General features: G+C 52.7%; 1 protein-coding gene and 1 long non-coding RNA gene across 6 annotated transcripts in view; one reads left to right on the top strand and one right to left on the bottom strand.

The window, feature by feature from the left end:
- The window catches only part of HIP1 (huntingtin interacting protein 1), a 138,914-nt gene that overhangs the window by 63,222 nt on the left and 53,727 nt on the right, over nucleotides 1–21,965 (bottom strand). The window contains exon 1 of one of the 5 annotated variants that reach the window (XM_037054787.1): nucleotides 13,795–13,973. The exons of the other annotated variants lie outside the window; for them this stretch is intronic. Coding sequence (XP_036910682.1) covers nucleotides 13,795–13,812 — 18 coding nt within the window. The 5' untranslated portion in view covers nucleotides 13,813–13,973. Of the gene's footprint in view, nucleotides 1–13,794; nucleotides 13,974–21,965 lie in introns of those variants that run through there. 5 annotated transcript variants of the gene reach the window in all.
- LOC118992811 (uncharacterized) lies at nucleotides 14,563–20,134 on the top strand. The gene is made up of 3 exons (XR_005067720.1): nucleotides 14,563–15,049; nucleotides 18,860–18,966; nucleotides 19,842–20,134. It is a non-coding gene; the product is annotated as an uncharacterized LOC118992811 (long non-coding RNA).

The raw sequence follows: 21,965 nt of genomic DNA on the forward strand, positions 1-21,965 counted from the left end.
ATTTGTGTCTGTTTTAACTGATTATGGAGAACAGATTCTTAAGGGCCACTCAAATCTCTTTTGGTCTTCCCTAAACTCAGGGAACACTGCTCTGAGTTCTTTTCACATTCTCCCATTCACTCAACACACATTTGCTGAGGGCCTGTCATGTGCCGGGCACTCCTCTGGGAATGCAGCTGGGAACGAAACAAGCCCTCCAGCACCGCAGGCCTCACCTGCGAGTGGGAGAGCAAGAGTGACACACAGGATATACAACACATGCGCCGGCCATTGGTGCTATGGTGGGGAAATGAGGCCAACTGTGGGGCCAGGGCTTACTGAGCTGATGTCATAACCGAACACGGGTCACTGGGGAAGGTGGTACTACTAGTGACAGAGGGACACATTTGAAAGTGACGAGGAAGCTGGCAAACAAGTTCCAGGCATAACCCACCTGGCAGGCGCAAGGAACACCTAGAGGATAAGCATGACTGGAGCCAGGAGGTCTGGGAGGGGAGGGGCTGAGTCACAAGGAGCTTGGGGACCACTGTAAGTCTTCGTCACAAGTGAGAGAGGAGACACTGGGAGGCTCTGAGCAAAGGCGTGACTCAATCTGACTGACTCACTTGTTCAAAAGGGCCCCTCGGCTGCCATGCTGAGACTGCAGGGACGGCCTGGAAGCAGGGAGGAGAATTACGATGCTGCCACATCAGTTCAGGCAGAGATCATGGCAGCTCAGTTCAGGCCAGTCACGATGGAGGCGCCGAGATGGGGTCAGATGTACTTTGCAGGTAGAGCTCACAGGACTTGCTGATATTATTAGGCACATGGGGTGTGAGGAAGGGGTCACGGATGGCACCCTGATAATGTGCCAGAGCAACAAGAGGGACTGAGTGGCCAGAGAACCGTGGAAGGAGGAGATCTGGGGCGGGGCCAACAGGAGCTTCTCTTCAGACGTGTCCAATGCGAGACGCCTCTGAGGTACCCGAATGGAGCCATGAAAGGGCAGTGGGATGTGCAAGCCTGGAATTCAAGAGGTTCGAGCTGAATGTATCAGCTGGGTAGTCATCGGGACATACAGATGGGATTTAAGAAGAGTTACGTTCACCTTGACCGGTGTGGCTCTGGCAGAGCTGGTTGGACTCCGTCCAGCAAAGTGAAAAGCTGTCTGTTCAATTCCCAGTTGGGGTGCATGCCTGGGCTGTGGGTGTGGTCCCAGGATGGGGTGCGTGGGAAAGGAAACTGATCGATGTTTTTTTCACACACTGATGTTTCTCTTCCTTTTTTCCCTCCCTCCCTTCCCTTCTCTCTAAAAATAAGCAAATAAATAAAATCTTTTTTTTTTAAAAAGGGTAAGTTCACCAAGGCATAATTGCAGGTGAGAAATCTGGAGCAGCTAGAGGACACCCAACATTCAAGACAGATAACGAGTAGTGGAAACAGGAGAGAAACAGCCCAGGAGGCAGGAGGAAACCAGGAGTGTGGCATCCTGAAAGCCACATGAAGCAATGAATTTCACCTGGAAGCCACTGACTGTGTTAAATGCTACCAACAGATCAAGCAGGATAACAGCTGGAAATTGACCATCGGACTGAACACTGTGGTGACCTTTAACCTGGGCTTTCTGGCACAGAAGCGGGGAGAACCTGATGGGGGATTCACAAGGCAAAGGCAGGAGGAGCTGGTAAGGAGGCAGAGAGAAGGAGGCGGGGTCTAGGTTTCCTTGTTTTAAATGGGGAAAGTGCTAACTTGCTTGCCTACATGTAAGGGGGCAGGAGGGAGAGTCGCTGGGTGCTGGAAGGGATTGGTGCACAACAGGAGGCGGCCACTGTCACAATAACGGGTCAGGTCACAGGGTACAGGTGCAGGCGTGGGCAGACGTGCAAGCTTCTCAGGACTGCGTCTTGTCTCATTTCACAGCGAAACAGGTCATGGGCAGAGTGAGGGCGGGCAGGAGGTGGCCCGATGTATTCTTTGGGAAAGCAGTGGGCTGTGTGGACCAGGGGAGGCACAGCACTCACAGCCCCAACCTGAAGAGAGAAATTAAGCCAGCCCTCTGCCCGCTCCGCCTCCAGACCAGTGCTCCCCCAGCCCTTTCACTTTTCCTCACACCCACCCTCTCCTTCTCATTGCCTTTTCAGCTTTAAAACTGATTGGACATCGATGGAATCACTCAGATACACTTGGTCACTTACTCCTTCTTCAATGAGGCCTTTCAGGAAGGAAAGATGGGATTGAAGGTGCTTCCTTTGGGAAGACAGACCCAGGGACTTGGCAATAGATGTGTGTGTGTGTGTGTGTGTGTGTGTGTGTGTGTGTGTGTGTGTTGGGGCTGGGGGGTGGGGGGAGCAGGATGGGGTGGGCCACGCAGGAGTCTGGGGGAAGCAGGGGAAATTTAAGGCGAAATATCCAGACTGTCTCAGTTCTCTCAACTTCCTTCCTTCTCCCCCCGCCACCGGCCTCCCTTTCGGATCTCAATTTCCTTCTCTGAAACACAGACTGAACAGCCTTGCTTCACTGCGTTCAGTCTCTCCTTCTCTAGTTCAATTAACCTCTTCTGGCCTGTAATAGATCCCAGATTCATCTGTTCACACGATTCCATTTAACCCTTCCAGTAGCACTGGGACTCGCTAACGCCACCGATGAGATGGGGAAACAGACGCGGAAGGGTTAAGTGACCTGCCCAGCTAGTCGGGGACGCCTGGCTAGCTGGATGCTCCAGCTGCTAAGCAGCAGAGCCAGAACTTCAACCAAGATCTCACTCCAGCTTCGGGCACATCGATCCTGGCTATATCCTTCCAGGTCTGGGGTCATTCAGGTTCACTTCCACTGACAGAACACTCAGGTCAACATAATGCCTGGGGTTGCAGAAACTGCAGTACTTATTAACATGCAACAAAAGCCCAGGCCTCCCTGATCTCAGGTCAGAGAGAAAGGGAGAGACAGTGGATGAGGAGTGGTGACCGGGGTCCGGTCACCCTCGGGAGGCAGCTGGCAGGCAGGGGCCCTGATGGATACTTCCAGCTCTGGACACAGGAAGTAATAACAGGCTGAGAAGGGTTTTCTAAACAGTCTTCTACAGTGGACAGAGGGGCGGCTGCTAATTCCAGAGTAGATTTCATCACCAGCTGCATGGCTGTGACGGACGTCCTCAGGAAGCAGAGCAGCCAGGAACTCCTACTTCTGTTTCTCAAGGGTGCAGGAGAGCTCTTCCTCTGCAGAAGAGCCATGAGGTTCGAGAGACTGCAGAGGTGTGGGCGGAGCGCCCGGAGAGCCCAGGGCAGGGTGAGCCCCAGCAGCTGTCGGGCCGAGACTCCAGTTCTCTGGGCTACCAGCTCCTGCTGGTCACAGCACGGCCAGCCAGATCTCTCGTCCAACGCGGCACAGCTCCAACCACGCCAAGGGTTCGCCCATGCCTTTGCTTCATTCCAGCCCTATAACCTGAATTAACCACCCTCCCCAAACCATCTCCCTTTATTTAAATCCTATCATTAATTGGTCAGTCATGACTTTATTCATTCACTAAATTTGCCCATCGAGCATACGTTGAGTACCTCTGTGTCAAGGGCTGTGCTAAGCTGACTCTCAGACGACTAAGCTGTAAGTCCTAGCTTTAAGGAGTGGAGTTTAGACCGGGAGAAGACATGGCACCGTACGTACGGCCAGTGAGGGAAGAGACGCCGGTGAGTGCGGAGTGCAGGGAGGCCTGGGCACAGGCTTCACACCAAGTCTGAAGGGTTGTGCACGGCGGCCCTTTGCCGGAGGAAAGGCGTTTAACCCAACAGGACAGCCTGGAGAAGGCGCACGCAGGGCATTAGGGGGAGAGGCCAGCACCAAGGCACAGAAGTCTGGGCCAGTGCCTGGTGTGGGGACTGGAAAGCTGTTAGTGTGACAAGGCAAAAAGGAGGTGGGGGTCAGAGTTACAGGGTGACAAGAGAGAACCGTCCAAGCAACCTTTCCCCCCACACACCACTAAGCTCGAAACACATCAATGAAAAGATTTCTTAAAAGCCAAAATCTTCAAGTATAAAGCAGTGAATGGATCCTCTTACATGTGTGTACAACACTGTCACTGCAACAGTGGAAAATGGATACAGCTAAAACCTATTAATGGTGCACGAATTACAATGAAATGATATATCTCTACTCTCCTGGATACATGGTAGCAACTGCTAACAGTTATGAAATGCTGGCCACAGGCCAGGCACCTGTCTAGCTGACATGCATCCTGACCCCTCACAACAACCCTAAATAGAGAGCTCCGTGACCACCCCACCACACAGGGGAAACGCAGGTGGGAGCCTCGGTGACCTGTGTGGGTGAGTGAGCAGTGCAGACCGCGTGCCCTTCACCACCCTGACACACCATCTCGGGACCTAGGCATAGTGTAAACTAACAGAAACTATATGAGGAATGGCCTGACTTGGTTTAAACATGTGTGCATTTGCTATGTACACATGTGCTTGTATTTGGCCCAATCAAATGAAAACATGATTATTTTTGACGTATAAAAACAGCACTTTCCATACGATGCAACCCAGCACGTAAGCATGCGTGCGTGTACATATACAGTGAAGAACAAGTCTGTGAGGATCTGTGCCAAATTGTTAGTGGTAGATTTGGATGGTGGGAATATGCCTAAACTCTATCTCTTTACGCTTTTTCATTTTTTCCTGAAAAATAGCACAAGTTCAACATTTCCCTGTTTCCTCAATGCAGCTGCCAGTGAGCACAGCTGTGTGACATCAGGATGCTCCCCAAGTATGGGAGCCCCAGCCCCCGGAGATACAGCATCTCCCCTCAGTGGCCGAGAAGCCAACGGTGGCTGAAAGCTGCCACAGGGAGAGCCCGGTGTTCCAAGCGACCAGTCCTGCCAGCTGTGGGACTTCTCTGAGTCCCAGTTTCTCCGCCTTGGACACAAGAGGAGGAATCACACTTCTCTGAGAACTGACTGATAGGAGCCCGAGTGCTCTGTTGTCCCCCCCTCATTCTAGGCGATGTGACCTGGGTAGGGTTGAGAGGGCCTCCTAAAGTGTCCACGACACTGCGTCCACCCCAGGACCACGGCCAGAGAACTGCCCACTGTGCGGCTCCTTTAATGGAGATAGGTTGGACACAAAAGGCAGAGTCTTCCCTCCGACTCCTGTCACATCTCAGGGGAACTGACAGGCCCGCAGCGCTCTCTCTACAGCAGGGCTGGGTGCTGCACCCAGCATCAAACGGGCTCCCGGAAGGCAGCCCGGGCAGGTTCCGAGGTCCAGATTCAGGCAACTCTCAGCAGCGAACCAGGGCTGCGCTGGCATGTGCTTTCAGCCAGATCATAAGCCAGTAACAGACCAGGAATGGGAGTCTCAGGGTCCACTGGCAGCCAAGGAAAACACCAGGTAGAAATGACCGGCCCACTCCCCTTCCACAGTTCTCATCCAGGCATCCTTAGGGCGATCGCAGCCACTTCTGAGAACTCCACTCCCTTCTCCCAGATCACTCACCACCTCCCACACCCTACACAACTTACTCACATACGTTTATTGTTCTTATCTTACCCTTGCCCCCCGCAGTAGCACCCCTCCCCTTCCCCACACACAGAGGGCAGCTCCATAAAGCAAGGGTCTTTGTTCAGTTCACTGAAGTGCCCCAAGTGCTTAGAATAGCACCTGGTACATAAAGGGTACTCCATTAGTATTTTCTGAATGAATGAGTGAATGAATGAATGGGCTGCAATGTCACCCTCCCGACGCACCTCCTATACCGCTTGGAGGAACTAATTATTCCTTCCTGAGTGTCTATAGATAGGACTTCCCTTAAGTCTCTAACAGGGCCCGTATCATACTACATGATGATAATTTATCTTCTCCACTTCCTTGAAGGCAGGAATTTTCAAATGATTCCATCCTCTTCCATATTCTCGGTGCCCAGCCTAGGCCTCAGGGTGTGCTGACTCGGGGTACAATCTTGACAAAGGCATAGGACAAACAGGATGACCTCCGGAACCCTGGTCAAGATGCTGACACTGGTCTCTGAGCTAGAGGGACTCGGGGGGCCGTGATTTATTAAGACCCCTTTCCAAAGAATCTGGCCTGAGATAACTGTAGCTAGAGAAAGCTATTTTAGGTCCTAGAAAAGGAGACTGAGCCAAGCACACCCAAAAGAGGTCATGATAGAAAGTTAAAGAAATGTTCATTTCAAAAAAAAACCCCTCTCCCCCACCCACAGTTTGTAGCTCCCGCACCCGCTCTGGCACCAGAGGGGCTCATCTCCAGCACTGGGGCCAGAGGAGGTGTAAGCCTGTTGGCCAGAACAGCACGTCCACCCTGATGGTCACAGGAGGCCCTCAGTGACTGGTGCTCCTGGACACTTGCTGATTATTTTTAATGTGGGCCTCGTGCCCTGCTCCTAACAAACCCACTCGGCACCCACGTGCTGGCACAAGCACACATTCTCCACTGGAATGTCCTCATCTCTTTTTCCATTCACAGCACACCTGCTGTGTGTCCTGCGCTTTCATCAAGAAGCTCACTGCTCCCCTTCTTCAAAACACAGCATACACACCTCTTCCAGGAAGCACTGGGATATAAAAATTAGGATCCCTTGTCCTGGAAACTTTGCTAGTCTGTCGGAGACAGTGACTGAACCTACTCACCTAGCATAAGCCACAGGTAGTTCCCGAACACAGCTGTGGTCTCGCGACCAAGCGCTTTTGCACGTGATTCCCTCTGCCTGTGATGCTCTTCCTCTCCTTACCCGCAGGAGGAAGTCCTCTTCCCCTTCTCCAGCTTCTTCAGGGAGGCCCTTCCTCTAGGGCCGGGGTGTCAAACCCATTTTCACCAGGGGCCACATCAGCCTCGTGGTTGCCTTCAAAGGGCCAAAATAATTTTAGGACTATATAAATGTAACTACTTCTTCACTGTTGAGGAGCCGAAACTACATTCGACCCTTTGAAGGCAACTGCAAGGCTGATGCAGCCCCTGGTGAAAGTGAGTTGACACCCCTGACCTAGTGCCCGCGCGTTCATCTCCCCTCACAGCAGCACACCCGCAGACGCACTCTGCATCCCACCTCACGTACTGGAATCACTTAGGACAGGTCTGACTGCCCTACCAGACCCAGCTCACCCAGAAGACGGGTCATTCTGAAAGAAGGAATATTCTACCCCTTTGCCTGAAATTTTGGGATTGTATTTCTTGCCTGAAGAATGATCAAAAATATTGCTCATCGTAGCTGTGGGGGGCTTAGTAAGCCCCTCCTCCATGTGCTATGAACTTAAACAGGCCCTCCTGACCCCTCCTTAGTCTGCAGACACCAGTCCCTTGGAGACAAGGAAGCCAGTCCTAGAGAGGCAACAGCGGCATCGGGGTTTACGCTGCAGCCCCCGACCAGCACCTAGTGCTGTCTCCGACACAGAACGGGCTCCCCAAACCTCCCTATGCAGGGCTGGTGCTGTGGACTCGAGGTGGTTCCCACTCACATACAGTCCCCCACCCTCCAGTCCCATCTGGAAACCACCTCCAGATCAGACTCCTTAGGATGGCAGGGCACCTAAAATAGGCAGGGTTTTTTTTAAGACCTACGGCTTAGCTTCTTCGAGGCCCCAGGCAGAATAACAAACGCTGGAATTCTTTGGCTCAGGGACAGCTGCCAGACCATGTGCCTGTCTGGCTTTGGACTGGGACCTCACAGGCAAGAAAGGAGACAAAGGTGGAACGGAAACAGCCCCTGGACGTGCTCTTCAAGAAAATCACTCAGCTGTGTGTGTGTGTGTGGCGGGGGGGGGGGGGGGGGGGGCTGGGGGTTGCGCTTCGGGGGAAGACAGCAGGAAGGCTTATCCATCTGTGGGATGTCTTAAAACCTACTGGCAGGATGACTTGGAGCAGCCTCTGAGGACACTAAATCCTGCTTTGCAAGGCTGTTTGGAGGGAGAAAATAATCCAGGTGAGAGTGCTCCGTCAGCTACAAACGTCTCTGTGCCACCCAACTCCATGTACTTCAAGGACACCTCTGTCCTCCTCTCCTGACTGAGCCTCTCCACAGACGGCTCGCTCCCCCCCCCCCCCCCCCCCCCCCCCCCCCCCCCCCCCCCCCCCCCNCTCCCCCCCCTCCCCCCCCCCCCCCCCCCCCCCCCCCCCCCCCCCCCCCCCGCGGCCCTGGGTCCCGTCATCTCAACACCACCCCGGGCCTGCGCAGACAGCGGGGCTTCCGTGTGTCTCCACTGAATGGAACCTCATCCCAGTTAAAATCACTTGGATTAAAATATCAGTGATCAGTGACAGTGATTGCAGTTACATGGTAAATCAAAAACATTTTTCCTAAGCATTTTCAATGTTTTTAACATTGCATGTTAGCTTTAAAATGTTTTAAAGATTTTTATTTATTTATTTTTAGAAAGACAAGGAGGAGGAATGGAGAAAGAGAAGGAGACAAATGTCAGTGTGAGAGAGATACATTGATCGGTTGCTTCTCGCACGCCCCCAACTGGGGACCTGACCTGCAACCCAAGCATGTGGCCTGACTGGGGATCAAGCCAGCGACCTTTTGGTTTGCAGGCCAGCACTCAGTCCACTGAGCCACCCCGGCCAGGGTGCTAAGCATTTTTAAAGGAGGCAAGTACAGATTTCCTTCCCCACTGGCACCTGTCTAAGGCTCATGTCTTCTATGGCTCCTGATCTTATTCCAGGGGCCAGGTGGAGGAGGCGGCTGATCTGGGGTGCTCTGCTGCCTTTGTGGTGGGAGACACACAAAGGGCTCCCCTGAGCAGCTCCAGGGGCTGGAGCAGCTCTGTCTTCCGGGACTTCCCTCTGCAGGAGTTCCCTCTGCTGCAGGGTGGCCCTGCTGTGGGGAAGTCCTGGCCCACCACAATCTGTGCCTCTAGAAAACAAATCCCCTCTCCCAGCCATGAGGAGCAGATAAAGGCCCTTCCGTCTGACAGCCCTCAGGGAGGCAGACAGCAATCGGCCCTCTAGCCTTCTCACCAGGCTGACACCCTCTCCTCACCTCCTCAGGTCTCTTCTAGGTCAGAGACTTCAAACCTCTTTTGACTCTGGCCAGTGTGAAAAGTCCATTTTATGAAGCCGGTCCTTCTCTGTGTCCCTGTGTGTATGTGACCAAAGCCAGTTTCAGGAACTAATGCCTACCCCTTACAGGGAACACAGCTGGATGTTTTCTGATCTACTTCGCTCTTTTAAATGCTGGCTGCAGCACGCTACATGCACTTTGTGACCCAGAGCTGAAAACAGTGCTCTGGTTTCACCCATGTCCAGCTTTAACGAATTATTTAGCTCAGACCCGACGCACTTCTTCCACAGCTCTTAGCTGATGTGGGCTGGGAGTAGCGTCCTTGGATCCCTCTGCAAAATGCACTGGGATCTCCCCAGCTTGCATTTGCTTTTCCCACGCCCCACCTCAGCCCAGCAAACACGTGCACACAGGCAGTCACAGAAGGCTGACCTGAAGCCTTTCTCCTGCCCCATCATCGTTATCCTTTACTCAGAACACCTGCAACACCTTTCCTCTACTCCTCCCACCACCTGCTGTGTAAGCTGGAGGATCTGAGGGGTCAGGTGCCTCAGTTTCGAAGAGAAGGCCCTCATTCATGAAACCCCAAGTTCTAAGACTAGCCAGGGGTGCACAGTCCACCTACAGACAGGCGCTAATCCCCTCTCCCTGGATCTCCTCCCCTAGGGCAGCAGTCCCCAGCCTTTTCGGCACCAGGGACTGGTTTCAGTTGAAGACAATTTTTTCCATGGTGGGAGGGGTGGGAGGGCACAGGAGGCAGAGCTCAGGCAGTAACGGGAGTGGCGAGGAGGAGGGAGGTTGGTGAGCTCCAGGGACCCAGAAACCAAAAAGGCCACCACCCAGCTCATCTTTTCAGATTAGCTTGCGGCCACTGAAAATTTTTCCTTATATTTTATCTTTATTTCTTTTTATTTTTTTAAACTGAATGTACTGGGGTAACATTGGCTAACAAAATTCTATAGGTTTCAGGCATACGATCCTACAACACATCATCTATATATCGAACTATGTGTTCACCACCCCAAGTCCCCTTCCTTCACCATTTATCCCCCTTTACCCTCTTCTGCACCAGTCGCCCCTCCCTTCCCTCCAGCAATGCAATCACCATACAGTTTATCTGTATCCAAGAGTCGTTCTTTTTTTTTTATTTTGCTTAATCCCTTCTCCCTTCTCATCCAGCCCTCAACCCTCTCCCCTCTGACAACTGTCGGTCTGTTGTCTGTGTCCATGCGTCTGTCTCCACTTTGTGAGTTTATTTTGCTCATTAGATTTCACACACACGCAAAAGCACGTGGTACCTGCCTTTCTTTTCCTGCCCTTTATTTCCTGTGTCGTCACAGCACGCGTTTGGTGACCAGGAGACCTGGATACAAGACCTGGTCCCACCACATGTATGGGATCTGGGGCTTCGCTTTGCTGAACCTCAGTTTTCTTATCCAAAAAATTTGGTTTATTATTTCCAAATAATAAACCCTGCCTTCATCACAGGACTGTAGTAAACACGAACAAATACGGAAATGCCCTGTAAACTCCAGAGCACTATGCAGATATAAACTACTATGCAAACTGTACATTCTTTTGTAAGGACAGATAGCGTTGACTCTGCTCCCCAAATTACAGCTCTGCACCCTCCGTGTTTCGTAAAGGCACAGACTCCATCATCAACCCCCCAAAAGGCACCTGCGCTTTACTCCCAAGTGCCAGGTTAAACCAGCTCTCCCTTGGGCAGATACCTGGTGGCATCAAAAATTCATCAGTCACAGCAGCTGGTGAATCCACACTCTCTAGTCATTTGTACCTTCATTCAGAAAATAGACATGGGAGAACTGGTCTCAGAAGCAGTCAATTAAATACAGCCTATAGTCAGCTCTTCTGGCCAATCGAGAAAAGAAAGGGCGGGGGGTGGGGAGTGGCCCGAGGAGAGAGTCAGAGACATCTTGGAGACCAATGTGATCGGAACAGCCACCATGTGTGGAGGACTTACTATGCCAGGTCCTGCGCCTTAGGAGAATTATTTCCAGCCTTCGTGAGAAGGTGCAAGGCAGGTATGAGCACACCAAGGAAATGGTTCAGGTTTGGCTCCAGGTAGCCACTATAAAGTGCGTCATGATAAAGTGAATCATACAAATTTTGTGGTTTCCCAGTGCATGTAAAAGTGATGTTCAACTATACTATAGTCTACTGAGTGTGTAATAGCAGTATGTCTAAAAAAAAATGCCCATACCTTAATTTAAAAATACTTCATTGCTAAAACATGCCGGCCGTTTTCTGAGCCTGTTGGAAAAATAGTGTCAGTAGACTTGCTTGGTGCAGGATTGCTACAAACCTTCAATTTGTTAAAAAGAAAAAAGAAAAAGGCCTGCAATATTTGTAAAGTACAGAGAAACTAGGTATGCCTCTGTTACTGTCCGCACTTTACAGATGAGGCTAAGAGGTAAGAAATTGGCTCAAAAGCTTGCAGGGAGTTGGGTGAAGTATAATTTGCTTTCCTCACTCAGTGATAAGCTAAAGAAACTCCCAAGGCTGGTGCTGGGCCCTGCCAAGTATATGGGGGAAATACTGGGTTTGAGGTCGACCACGGACCTAAGGGCCCCCAGAGCAAGGACTTCGAACTGGAGATGGGGCTTTAATAGTCGGAACAAATAGTAACTTGGGCCCCTGCAGGAACAAGAGGCAGGTACCAACTCCCTGGGGTGGGTTGGGTTCTTCTCACTAACAGTCCCGGATCTGTGCTCTTTACAAAGAGCCGAGGACAATGCTTTCTGGGCTGGGTATTTAGCTGCTCAATAATTAATGAGAATCTAATATCCCTTTTGTTTGGATCCCAAGCTAAAAGAGGCAATACATGAGCCCTTCCAGTGCCCAAAATTATCCTCCAGAGGTTACCCAGTGCCTACAGCCCAAGGCTGGGACGACTTGGCTGGTGCTCAAAGCCTTTCTGGTCTGGCCCTAACCAATGATCTCAACATTTCCTATTCGCAAACCTCTGTCCCAGCCAGGCATCCTCAGCCTTACCCAAGGGGCTCTGCCCATTCCTCTTCCTGCAACTCTCCCCGCAGCAAAAACCTCTCACTGCCCTCGGCAAGCCCACACCGCTTAGCCTTGCAGAGCCAGCCTAGGGCCTCGTCCTCCATCTAAACTCTGCAACCAGGTCCCTTCTCAGACCCTACAGCCCTTGGCACTGTGGTCTTCTGTCTGGGGCCTGCACTGATAGCTGTGTGGCAGTCACGGGATTAGAGCTTCAAGCCCAGCCACCGTAGCCTGGACTGGTGACTCTCTGGTCTTGCTAAGACATCTCTAGGAAAGGGCCTGGCCACTGGTCAGTTTTCCACCACTCCGCTCCCACAGCCACAGAGAGGGCTTTTTTTAAGGGTTAGTTCTAATAATCGCCCAAAGGAAGTGAGCTTTCATGGTTCACACCTGGGGACCAGTGAACACTGAACATGCTCACTGCCCCCCCCCCCCCGCCCTGGGGCGCTGTTCTCTTGGCATTGCCCAACCAGGGGCAGGTATGCATCCACACAGGAAGATGGGAGACCATGGAGCTCCGTGCCCGACCCTACAGGTGGCACTCAGTCAGTCTGAGATTGGTCTCCAGCCATAAGAAGAAATGATTCTAACCTATCATCTGCTCCCCTTCCTTTTGTCCCCCAAGACAGACTGCCAAAGGCCTGGCAGGGCCGGGAACCTATCTGCCTTTCCCATAGAGGTAGCTGCTTCTGAAGGGCACTCTTTAGGAAAACTAGCCAATTCTGTACAAGAGGAAATCATATTCCAGTACCCTTCTGTCCCCAAGGTACCCGCAGACCCAGACCCCTCCCCCAGACATGCAGATGGACCCCAACCCAGCTCCTTTCCTCTGAAGCTCAGCCCATCTGCTGGGCACCTCTCCAGACTGACACTCCAGCCCTCAAAGTTTGTAAGGCTTGAGGTGGGGGATGTGTTACCCCGATCTGAAGCCAGGGTCAGGGTGGTAGTGATGCCAAGGGCATCCTAAAATCTTCATTCAGAGTGGCAGCCAATTGGGACCCCTGAGAAAACCTTCCCCAGACTGACAAGTGCTCCCAGAGACCCCCTCCCTTCAGAGTCCCCTAAATCACATCCTGCTACCCCCTGAGGACTGCTCCTCAATTAATAAGCAATGCATTCGGCTCCCACTGTGTTCCTGGAGGTGAAGGGTTGCCCTGAAGGGGGGACCAGCCCCCTCCATGGAGTCAGATGCTTAAGAGACTGTTCCATAGATGCTCGCAGCTGGAGTCTACAAGTGGTAAATCTAGAACATCCCTCATCTATGACAAGGATTCCATTCCTGCCCCCTCATCTTCCTGGGTGGTTAACGCCCTAGCTCCTCTACACTGCCCTCCAAGGCCACCCACCTGTGCCCTTCTGACCACTGGCTCAGTCCAAAAATCTTCCCATAAATAGGTGTGCAAGCAGGGGCCCCGGAGGGGATGGGACTAGCCCCCTTCCCGCAGCCATGCCCCCTCCCCCACCAGGCTGGTTTCACAATTTGGGAGGTGAGCTCAACAACCCTCTCTCCCAGGAGACTATCGAGCTCTCCAGGGCAGCCCTGGCGGCAGCGCGGCGGGAAACCGGGAGTCCCATCCCTGTCCGCCAGCCGCCTCCAGAATCCTGGCCCGACTCCCTCCTCCAGCATGCCTGGAGTTGGGGCCAACAGGCAGGATCAACAATCCAGAAACTTTCAAAGGATCAAGCCGACTGGGAGGGGAAAAAAAGAGAGGGAAGTGTTGGGGGGGGTGTGGGGAGGGGGGAGGCTCCAGGGCAGAGCCCCTGCTCTTCACTTACCATCTTGCTCACATCCATGACCGAGGCTGCAGGGCACCCCCCACCCCTTGGGATCCGCTTCCCCCAAATGCTGCTCCCAGCTAATCCAGCCCCGATGGTGCCATGCTGCAGGGAGGGCTGCTGGCAGGGCCCCCGCGGACGGGGAAGGCGGTGGAGGCGGAGGCAGCGGCGGCGGCAGGACCGCGGCTGGACGGGAGAAAGGAAGGGAAAGGAAGGGGGAGGGGAGGCCGGGAGGGGGAGGGTGCGGAGCGCGAAGCCGCAGCGCGCACCAGGGGCGGGGGAGGCCTGGCCCAGCGAGCAGCCACGCGCGGTGAGTCCCCGGGATCCGGGAAATCCCGAAATCAGCGCGGGGTGCCCTGATGGCGGGGAGGAGGGAGCTGTGACCAGAGGGATGCGGGGAATGGCCAATGGACCAATTTTCTGGGCCGGAGCCCGCGGCCCAGCGAGGCGAGGGGGTTATTTGAATAACAAAGATCGCGTCTCCCAGAGCCCGGGTGGCGGGGATCACGGAGCCGGGAGCGAGGCCGCCAGGAAGTGTGAGTGTCCGTGTGTGTATGTGCATCTGTGTGCGCGCACGCGTGTGTGTGTGTGTGTGTGTGCGCGCGCGCGCGCTTGGTGGTGGGATCAGTGGGACTCAGGAAGTGAGCGGGGGAGGCGGCTGAGAAGGAGGGAGAGCTGGGGGGCACCGCGAGCCGACATTCCAGTGGGGGCAGGGGGTCCGCTCAGCCCCTCCTCATTTGGCTTCACTGGACAAAGGCGGAATTCAGAGCCAGTTGCTTCCCTCCTTCAGCTAATCCGGAGGGGACGTCCAGATGAGTCTGGGGGTCTGCCAGCAGATGGGCGAATTAAGGAATTGGAACAGGTACCCCCGGAAGGGCCTCCGGTTCCCGCGAGTAAGGCAGAACCAGCCCTTCCTGGAGTAAGGGAAACTGGCTTCTAATTGACGCTGGCTCCGAGCGCAGAGCTCCCTTTCTCTCAAACTAGAATCCCCAAATCTTCCATTCCGTACTCGATGTCTCGTCTGCCCCTAGAGAAATCGGAGGCAGACACTCCTCTCTGTAGGGGGCGCAGCTGGTGGCAGAAAAGGACTCCTGGCCATTGCTCTTTGGGACAGTAACCAGAAAAAGGCTGGAGCCCCAAGACTCTGGTTTCAACACAGACTGCTTCAAATCCTCAGAGGAGCAGGACGGCTTTGGGCACAGCTGAGTCAGCAGCGACCTGAGACCGCTTACACCAACCCTGTGTTGCACAGCAGGTGAGGAAACTGAGACCCAGAGAAGGGTAGAGATTTGTCCCAGGCCACACAGCTGGAAGGGAATGGGGGTAGGAGAATCCTCAATAAGGACGGCGCAGCCGGAGCCAACAAAAGCTTCCCTTGTTGCCATGGAGCATCCAGCTTCTAAAATCCTTTCCAATGAGCAGGGACAGGACCTATCCACAACCCTGGCCCCCTGGCCACACCAAAGGGCCAAGAAGGCAGCTCTAGTTAAGTCCCCTGTGCTGTCTAGGACAGCCCCTGTCTCTACTTTTGAGTTCTCAACCTATGAAGTAGGGAGTGTTTCTTTGCCTCCTAGAGGGATGTGAGAACATTGTGATATAAAAGATGGAAAAGCAGAAGTGTGGGGAGTAAAGGGCTTTCACTGTGGAGGTTATTTTTCATCTCTGGGCTCTGAACCCCAGTCAGGGGTCCCTCAGCTCCAGGTAAGGGCTCTCCAGACCCAGGTCTCTGTCTAAACTCGAGTCCCACCCCACTGCAGGGCTGCCCCAGCAAGCCCAGCTCTTATCCTGTGCCCCAGCAAGGGAAGTCAGGAGGGCTGCTACGGTCTGTTCCAGCATGCTGGGCTCCCACCGGGGTGACGCCCAAGTGCAGTCAGGGCCAGGTGAACAAGCAGGAGTCAAATCAATGCACAAACGAGGTTTTGATGATCTGCTTCATTAAATGTACCACCATCTTTAAAAAAAAAAAGACAGATAGACTTTATGTATTTAAAAAGTTGCCCTGGCTGGCATGGCTCAGTGGATTTAGTGCTGGCCTGTGAACCAAAGGGTCACCAGTTTGACTCCCAGTCAGGCAGGGCACATGCCTGGGTTTTGGGCCAGGTCCCCAGTTGGGGGTGTGTAAGAGGCAACCACACATTGATGTTTCTCTCCCTGTCTTTCTCCCTCCCTTCCTCTCTCTCTATAAATAAGTAAATAAAGTCTCTTAGGCCTAGGGTTCATCAGTGGATCCAGGTCTCCCAATAGATCTTGGTGCCTTAGCTGGCAAAGCCCAATCTTCTCACTGCCAAAATGGAGACAGTAACACCCGCTTCACTCGCAGGTAGAAAGGGGCAAACGGAAGAACTTTCTTACACCTTACCTGTAGTCCACTGAATTAATGGTCCCCCAAAGATACCAGGTCCTCATCTCTGGAACCTGCAAATACTACCTCATATGGCAAAGACTGTGCAGGTGTGATTAAGGATTCTGGGATGGGAAGATGACCCTGGATTATCTGGACAGACCCTCGATGCAATCACGTCTCCCGGGAGGAGGGACAGTTAACACACAGGAGAGGTCGGGAAGAGTTCCATGGGGGCAGGGTGATGGAGTGATGCACCACGAGGCAGCACAGGCTGGCAGCCACCAGGCGCTCTGACAGGCAAGGCACAGATCCTCCCCTGGAGCCTCCAGAAGGAATGTGGTCCTGGCAACACCTTGATTTGGGCCCAGTGACACTGGTTATAGACTTCTGGCCTCCATCACTACCAGAGAATAAATTTCTGCTGTTTTATCCATGGGACTTACGGGAATTTGTTAACAGCAGCCATAGGAAGTGAATACTCTATTCAAAGGTCAGTGAGGGCTGGTGTCATGGCTGCAGACCGGCCCCTGCCTTGGGGGCTTCTCCGTAGACTTCCTTGGAGCTGCTCATGTGATGCCAAAGGAGAGGGCTGCCGAGAGCAGGCCAGCCCTCGTGCTCCATTCAGGGGTAGTGTCCTAACAAGTACATGTAAGCGTGGATGCCTGGATGCACGTGTGCACACATGCACAAACACAGTGAAGGGGCAAACAGATTTTCTCAGAAAAGCTTGGGCTTCTCTGCCCGGGCTAACCTGGCACCCGCTAGGCCACTGGCACACAAATATCTCCAGGTGCTGCTGTTCCTACCACTCCTCCAGGGCAGGGGGGTTCAGACTCGTAGAAGAGGCAACGAGGAGGGGCCCACCTGAGCATTGCCCACTCTACAGTGGCTGTGCCACCAGGTTCCGTGGGCTCTGGACAATGAGGAAAGACACTTCTAGCCATGCAGGAGGGGAGGGAGACAACTCGAAGCACATTTGGTCACCATGAGGCTGTGGGCCATCAGCCTGGGCCAGGGTGACTCTTGAATACACTGGGTCAGAAAGAGAAACCAGGGTCAGAAGTAAGAATGCTGTGGCCCTCCAATGGTTATTCTGTCCATCGCCACCAGCTCCCGGCCGCCTCATCCGAAAGCCTCTAGGACATCTCTCCAGGGACGGGGGTGGAGCGGCTCAGTCTCGCAGGCACCTCGCTCTCAGGGAGTTTGAAGATAACTTTTCTTTTCCCTCTGTTTTCACAGTTTGGTCTCCTCTCTTGTCTTGTCCCAACTAATAGTTCTACTTCCACCTCAAGCCAGAAACTTCAAAGTCCGCTTTAAGTCTTCCACGGACAATCCCTCACTCTTACCCCATCTAATCAGGTCCCAGGTCCATGTGGGTTTTTTCTGGGAAGTAGCTTCCATTCTGTGATGGAAGGCCTGCCCTCCCAGTAACAACTGTTCCTGTGATGGCTAAGACTTTCAACAACAGCCCCCTAGCCTCCTGCTCCAGTCTCTTCCGATCTAATTCATCTTCCACTTAGAAACATCTAAGTGTGAGTCCCCACTGGCCCACCCCAAATAGGAACAAACAAACCTCTTTTATGGTTCATTACCCCTCAAGCTCCTTACGAATCTGGCCGCATCTCCTCCTATTCTAGTCTGCCTTCCCCTACTTTCTTCTCTACCCCATCAGGTGAGGTCCTGGCCCATCAAACTGCTCATGAGTACTCAGGGAGCACCTGGAATGCTTTTCCCAGTTTCTCGGCTTGGCAGATTCCTTGTCACCCTTCAGGACCCATCTCAGATGTCACCTTCCCTATGAAGCTATTCCTGACCCCTCCAGACACAAGCAGTCACTCAGGAGTCCCTCTTACAATGGAGAACTCCTGGATACAGCCTCTGTCACCCTGGTAAGGGATGGTCCTTGTCCTTGGTTCTCCCTGCTTACCTGTGAGCTCCCTCAGGCGGAGGCTGGGCCTCACTGGCCTTGCATCCCAGGTGCCCTGTTCCCTCCTTCCTTATCTGTCCCAGACCTCTCTCCAGCCCGAATTCCTCACCCACAACACTGCACCACCCTTAACATCAAGGTAAAAGCAGGGAATGGACTCAGCAGACCTGCAGGGCAGGTGTAGTGAAGTGTCTGGTAGAGGGCGGCACCTACTGGAGAACTGTGGTTCTGCAGGCTAGCCCTATAAATACCGCGCGGATCTCAGCAGAGGGGCTCAGGGCACAGGCCTTACAGAGGACTTTAGAAACTTGAGATTCCATTAAGTTCCAGAAACAAATACTCCCAACAAAGGGCCCTACATAATGTATGTTACTGTGCTACTGTTAACAATAAGCATATGCAGAGGGCTCTAAAGTTTATGAAATGCCCTTTTGTCCATTATCTCATTTGATCCTTAAAAGACTGGGTAAGGCAAGTAGAATGGGAATTCTTACACCACTTTTTTACAGTTGAGGTTTACAGAGGAAGGAGTGTACGTACAACTGAAACCAGGGAAGGCACCGAGGTGGGGAGGCGAGGTCCAAAGGTTCTTTAGCTTTGCCTATAGTGTTTTAATATTTTATAAGTAAGGTGTGATGAAATATTACTTGCCTAATAACAATAAATGTTAAAGAAGAAAGTGGAGGCTCCAAAGTCAGACCTCAAGCTGAATTCTGGCTGCATTACCTTCTTGATATGGGCAAGTATCTTAACATCCTTGAATTTTTTACGGCTAACAGATATTATACCCACAGGGCTGGTGTGAGAACGAAGGAAACCAATGTACGCAAAGCACGGCACAGCGGCCGGAGGCTGGCCCCCGGGCTTGGCGCAACACCCTCATCTCTCCATTCACCTGGTGGTGAGTCCCTGGAAAGGTCTGGATAATTTTTTTTAAAGCTCAGATCAGAAGAGAAAAGGGTGAAAAGCCAAGGATAACAGCAGTCATCCTGATCAAAATTACAGCACATAAATAGCGTTAGAAGGACAAAAATAACTAATCGAAGCCATTGACCACACGCAGCTGACAGTCAGCTGGCAATCACTCTCTGGGTGACCCCCAGCCTTCCCATGGGAAGCTCCTGCAAACAGAGGCTTGGCCAGGGTCAGTGAGATCCCAGCATGGCCTGCGACCCCTCCCGGTGGCTCCACACGGAGTATTCCCATGGGGCTTCCCTGGGCAGAACGCGGTCTTCTCCATGAGCCGCTTTGACTTCAGTGGGAAAAGCCTTCTGCTGCCTTCCTGTGCGGGCATGATTACACTTAAAGGTTGAAAACAAAACCCAAAACACCCTAAAGCAGCACAAGAGGTCCTAGACCTGGAGTGTATCCCAATACCTGAAGGGCACAGCATCCCGAGGCAAGTTGGGAGGTGGGTGCTTTGGGGGGACAGAGGACATTGGTGTCATGCTGTGAATAATAATAACTGGTAACGTTCATGGAGTCCTCCCCGGCATCAGGCACTTACAAGTACTATTTCTTTCAGTCCCCATAGAAACCCTGTACGCTAAGTGTTACTGTTATCATCCGATTTTACAATAAGGAACCAAGGCCCAGAAAGGTTAAGTGACTTTCCCGGGGCTCCACAGCTAATGCCCTCACCAGCGCTGGCAGGCAGTTTAAACTGCTATTATTAGCGTGAATTTTTGTTTACGGGGTTGACTTTCTTTAGTCTAAAACCTTGTGAATTGACTGTGAGTACAATGAATTCAGCTGCCTTCTCTTCCTTCCCCTAAGTGAGCTGCATAAAATCCCAGAGGTGGATACCGGGCACTCGCCCCAACCCCGTTCCCACCCCTGCACCGTGCTGTGCGGGCCCATCTGCAGGAATGCGCCCCAAGACAGGACTCCTAAGAAGCGATCCCTCACGTGGTTTACACCTCTCCCCTGAACACCGTTTCACCACAAACACCCTAAATAGGCATATATTTGAGACATATCTGGCATTGTCCCAGGTGCCCCAAAATCTGAAACAGAAGTTAAAATGAACACTGGCAGGCCTCATTTTATTGTGCTTTGCTTTATTGCGTTCCATGTTATGTTTTTTTTTACAAGCTGAAGGCAAGACCCTCCACCAGCAAAAAGAGTACAACTCCCTTTATTGCGATCCTCACTTCGTTGTGGTGGTCTGGACCCAAGCCCATAGTACCCCAGAAGATGGGCCATTTGGCTGGCTATGGACTAAGGGGAACTTTTGTTTTTAACCCTTTCTGGACTTAAGTACAACTATCAAAACAATCCTTTCCCTTCAGTACTTATAAGGGACACTTTTTCATGAAGTCATAGAAATGCACTTTTTGAATGCTTTTAGCCCTTAGAATGTGACTTAAATCACCATCATCGTCATCATCACAGCAGCCTTCAACATTATTTACTGAGCCCCTGTTGTGTAGGGTATGGTGCCAGGCATGGCAATGCCCATCTCTGAATTTGAGAAATCAGAAGTCAAAAAGCACAGCAGCGCTGGCTGGTGTGGCTCTGCTGGTTGGGTGTTGTTCACAAGGCGAAGGGTCCCCGGTTTGATTCCCAGTCAGGGCACGTGCCTAGGTGGCAGGTTCAGACCCCAGTCAGGGTTCGTGCAGGAAGCAGCCAATTGATGTTTTTCACACACATTGATGTTTCTCTTCCTCTCTCCCTCCCTCCTCGTCTCTCTAAATAAGTAAAATTCTAAAAAAGAAGGAAAGAGAGGAAGAAGGAAAGACCAAGGCAGAGTGGGGGGAAATGGAGGCTGTTGTTGCCAGTGGTGTCTCTGTATCCCAGCTGCACGTTGCAATCACCTGGGAAGCCCGGGCCCTGCCTGGGCATCAGCATTGTAAATCGGGAGATGCTGATTGTGCAGCCAAGACTGGGAATAAGTGAGATCAAAATTAGGGCTTGGGTACCCTGGCCCCGGTCCTGGCTGAAACCGAGGTGTGCGAGAGGCGGGACGTGTGGCACTTACCTTGCCACTTGTACACGGGGAATTTCCAAGCTTCCACCTGGAATTTCCCATCCCTTGGCCAAAGACTCAGCATAAGCGAGGACCTCTTTGCTCCTGGTAGTTTTCTTTTCCCTCTTTTCACTGCCATCCCCGCCCCCATGCTGAACACAGGTATCTGTGGAGTCTTCCCACAAATTTGGCCTCACACGGGAAAGAAAGACCCCAGGTATGGCTGAGCTGCATGGAAACACCCAGCATACTCCCAGAATCCATATCCATTCTGCAAGATCAACTGGGCTGAGGAAGAAGGGTGGTGGCCTGGTTGCCGCTTTTAACTGGGAAGGCGACAAAGATCTAATGGATTTCTAAAGCCTCTCCAGGCAGGCTGTGGGTAGCTGGTGGGGGTAAAGAGGCACAGAGCAGATGGAAGCCACTCAGCCAAGTCCCTGAGTCAGCAGATGGCTGGAAACCTCGGTTCAGGGGCCCAGGCTGCCAGCGCTCTCTGCCCCTGCCCGCCCGGCTCCTCCCTGGAGGCAGGAATTTTGGACACCCTCAAATGGCCTAGCCCAGAAGCTGCCCGCCTCTCGCTTGGAGAGGTTTTTCCACGGCTCCTCCCTAGGTAGACAAGTCCAGGAATCTGTCTGTGCCCAGTTTCTAATAAGCAACGACCTGTCCCAGGGGCGTGGACCAGGGCAGGAAGCATCGACTCAGAGATGTCTGTAGTGACCAAGGGCCAGCATTTCCGCCCTGGAAAGGGCGGCAGCCAGGCTAATTCCATGTTATTACAGCCTTACAGGAAGCCAGCCTGGCCCAGCTGTCAGCCAGCAGCAATTTATGGGCATTAGGGGCAGAGGGGGGGAGAAGAGGGAAGAGAAAGGAAAACACAGCCTTCCCCATTCCCTCCCCCCAAAATTGATCCTAAGTTATTTTTAGGTGCTTAT

The sequence above is a fragment of the Sturnira hondurensis genome, unplaced genomic scaffold, assembly GCF_014824575.4.
Source record: "Sturnira hondurensis isolate 20B ecotype Veracruz unplaced genomic scaffold, ASM1482457v3 Scaffold0008380, whole genome shotgun sequence".
Taxonomy (NCBI): Eukaryota; Metazoa; Chordata; class Mammalia; order Chiroptera; family Phyllostomidae; genus Sturnira; species Sturnira hondurensis.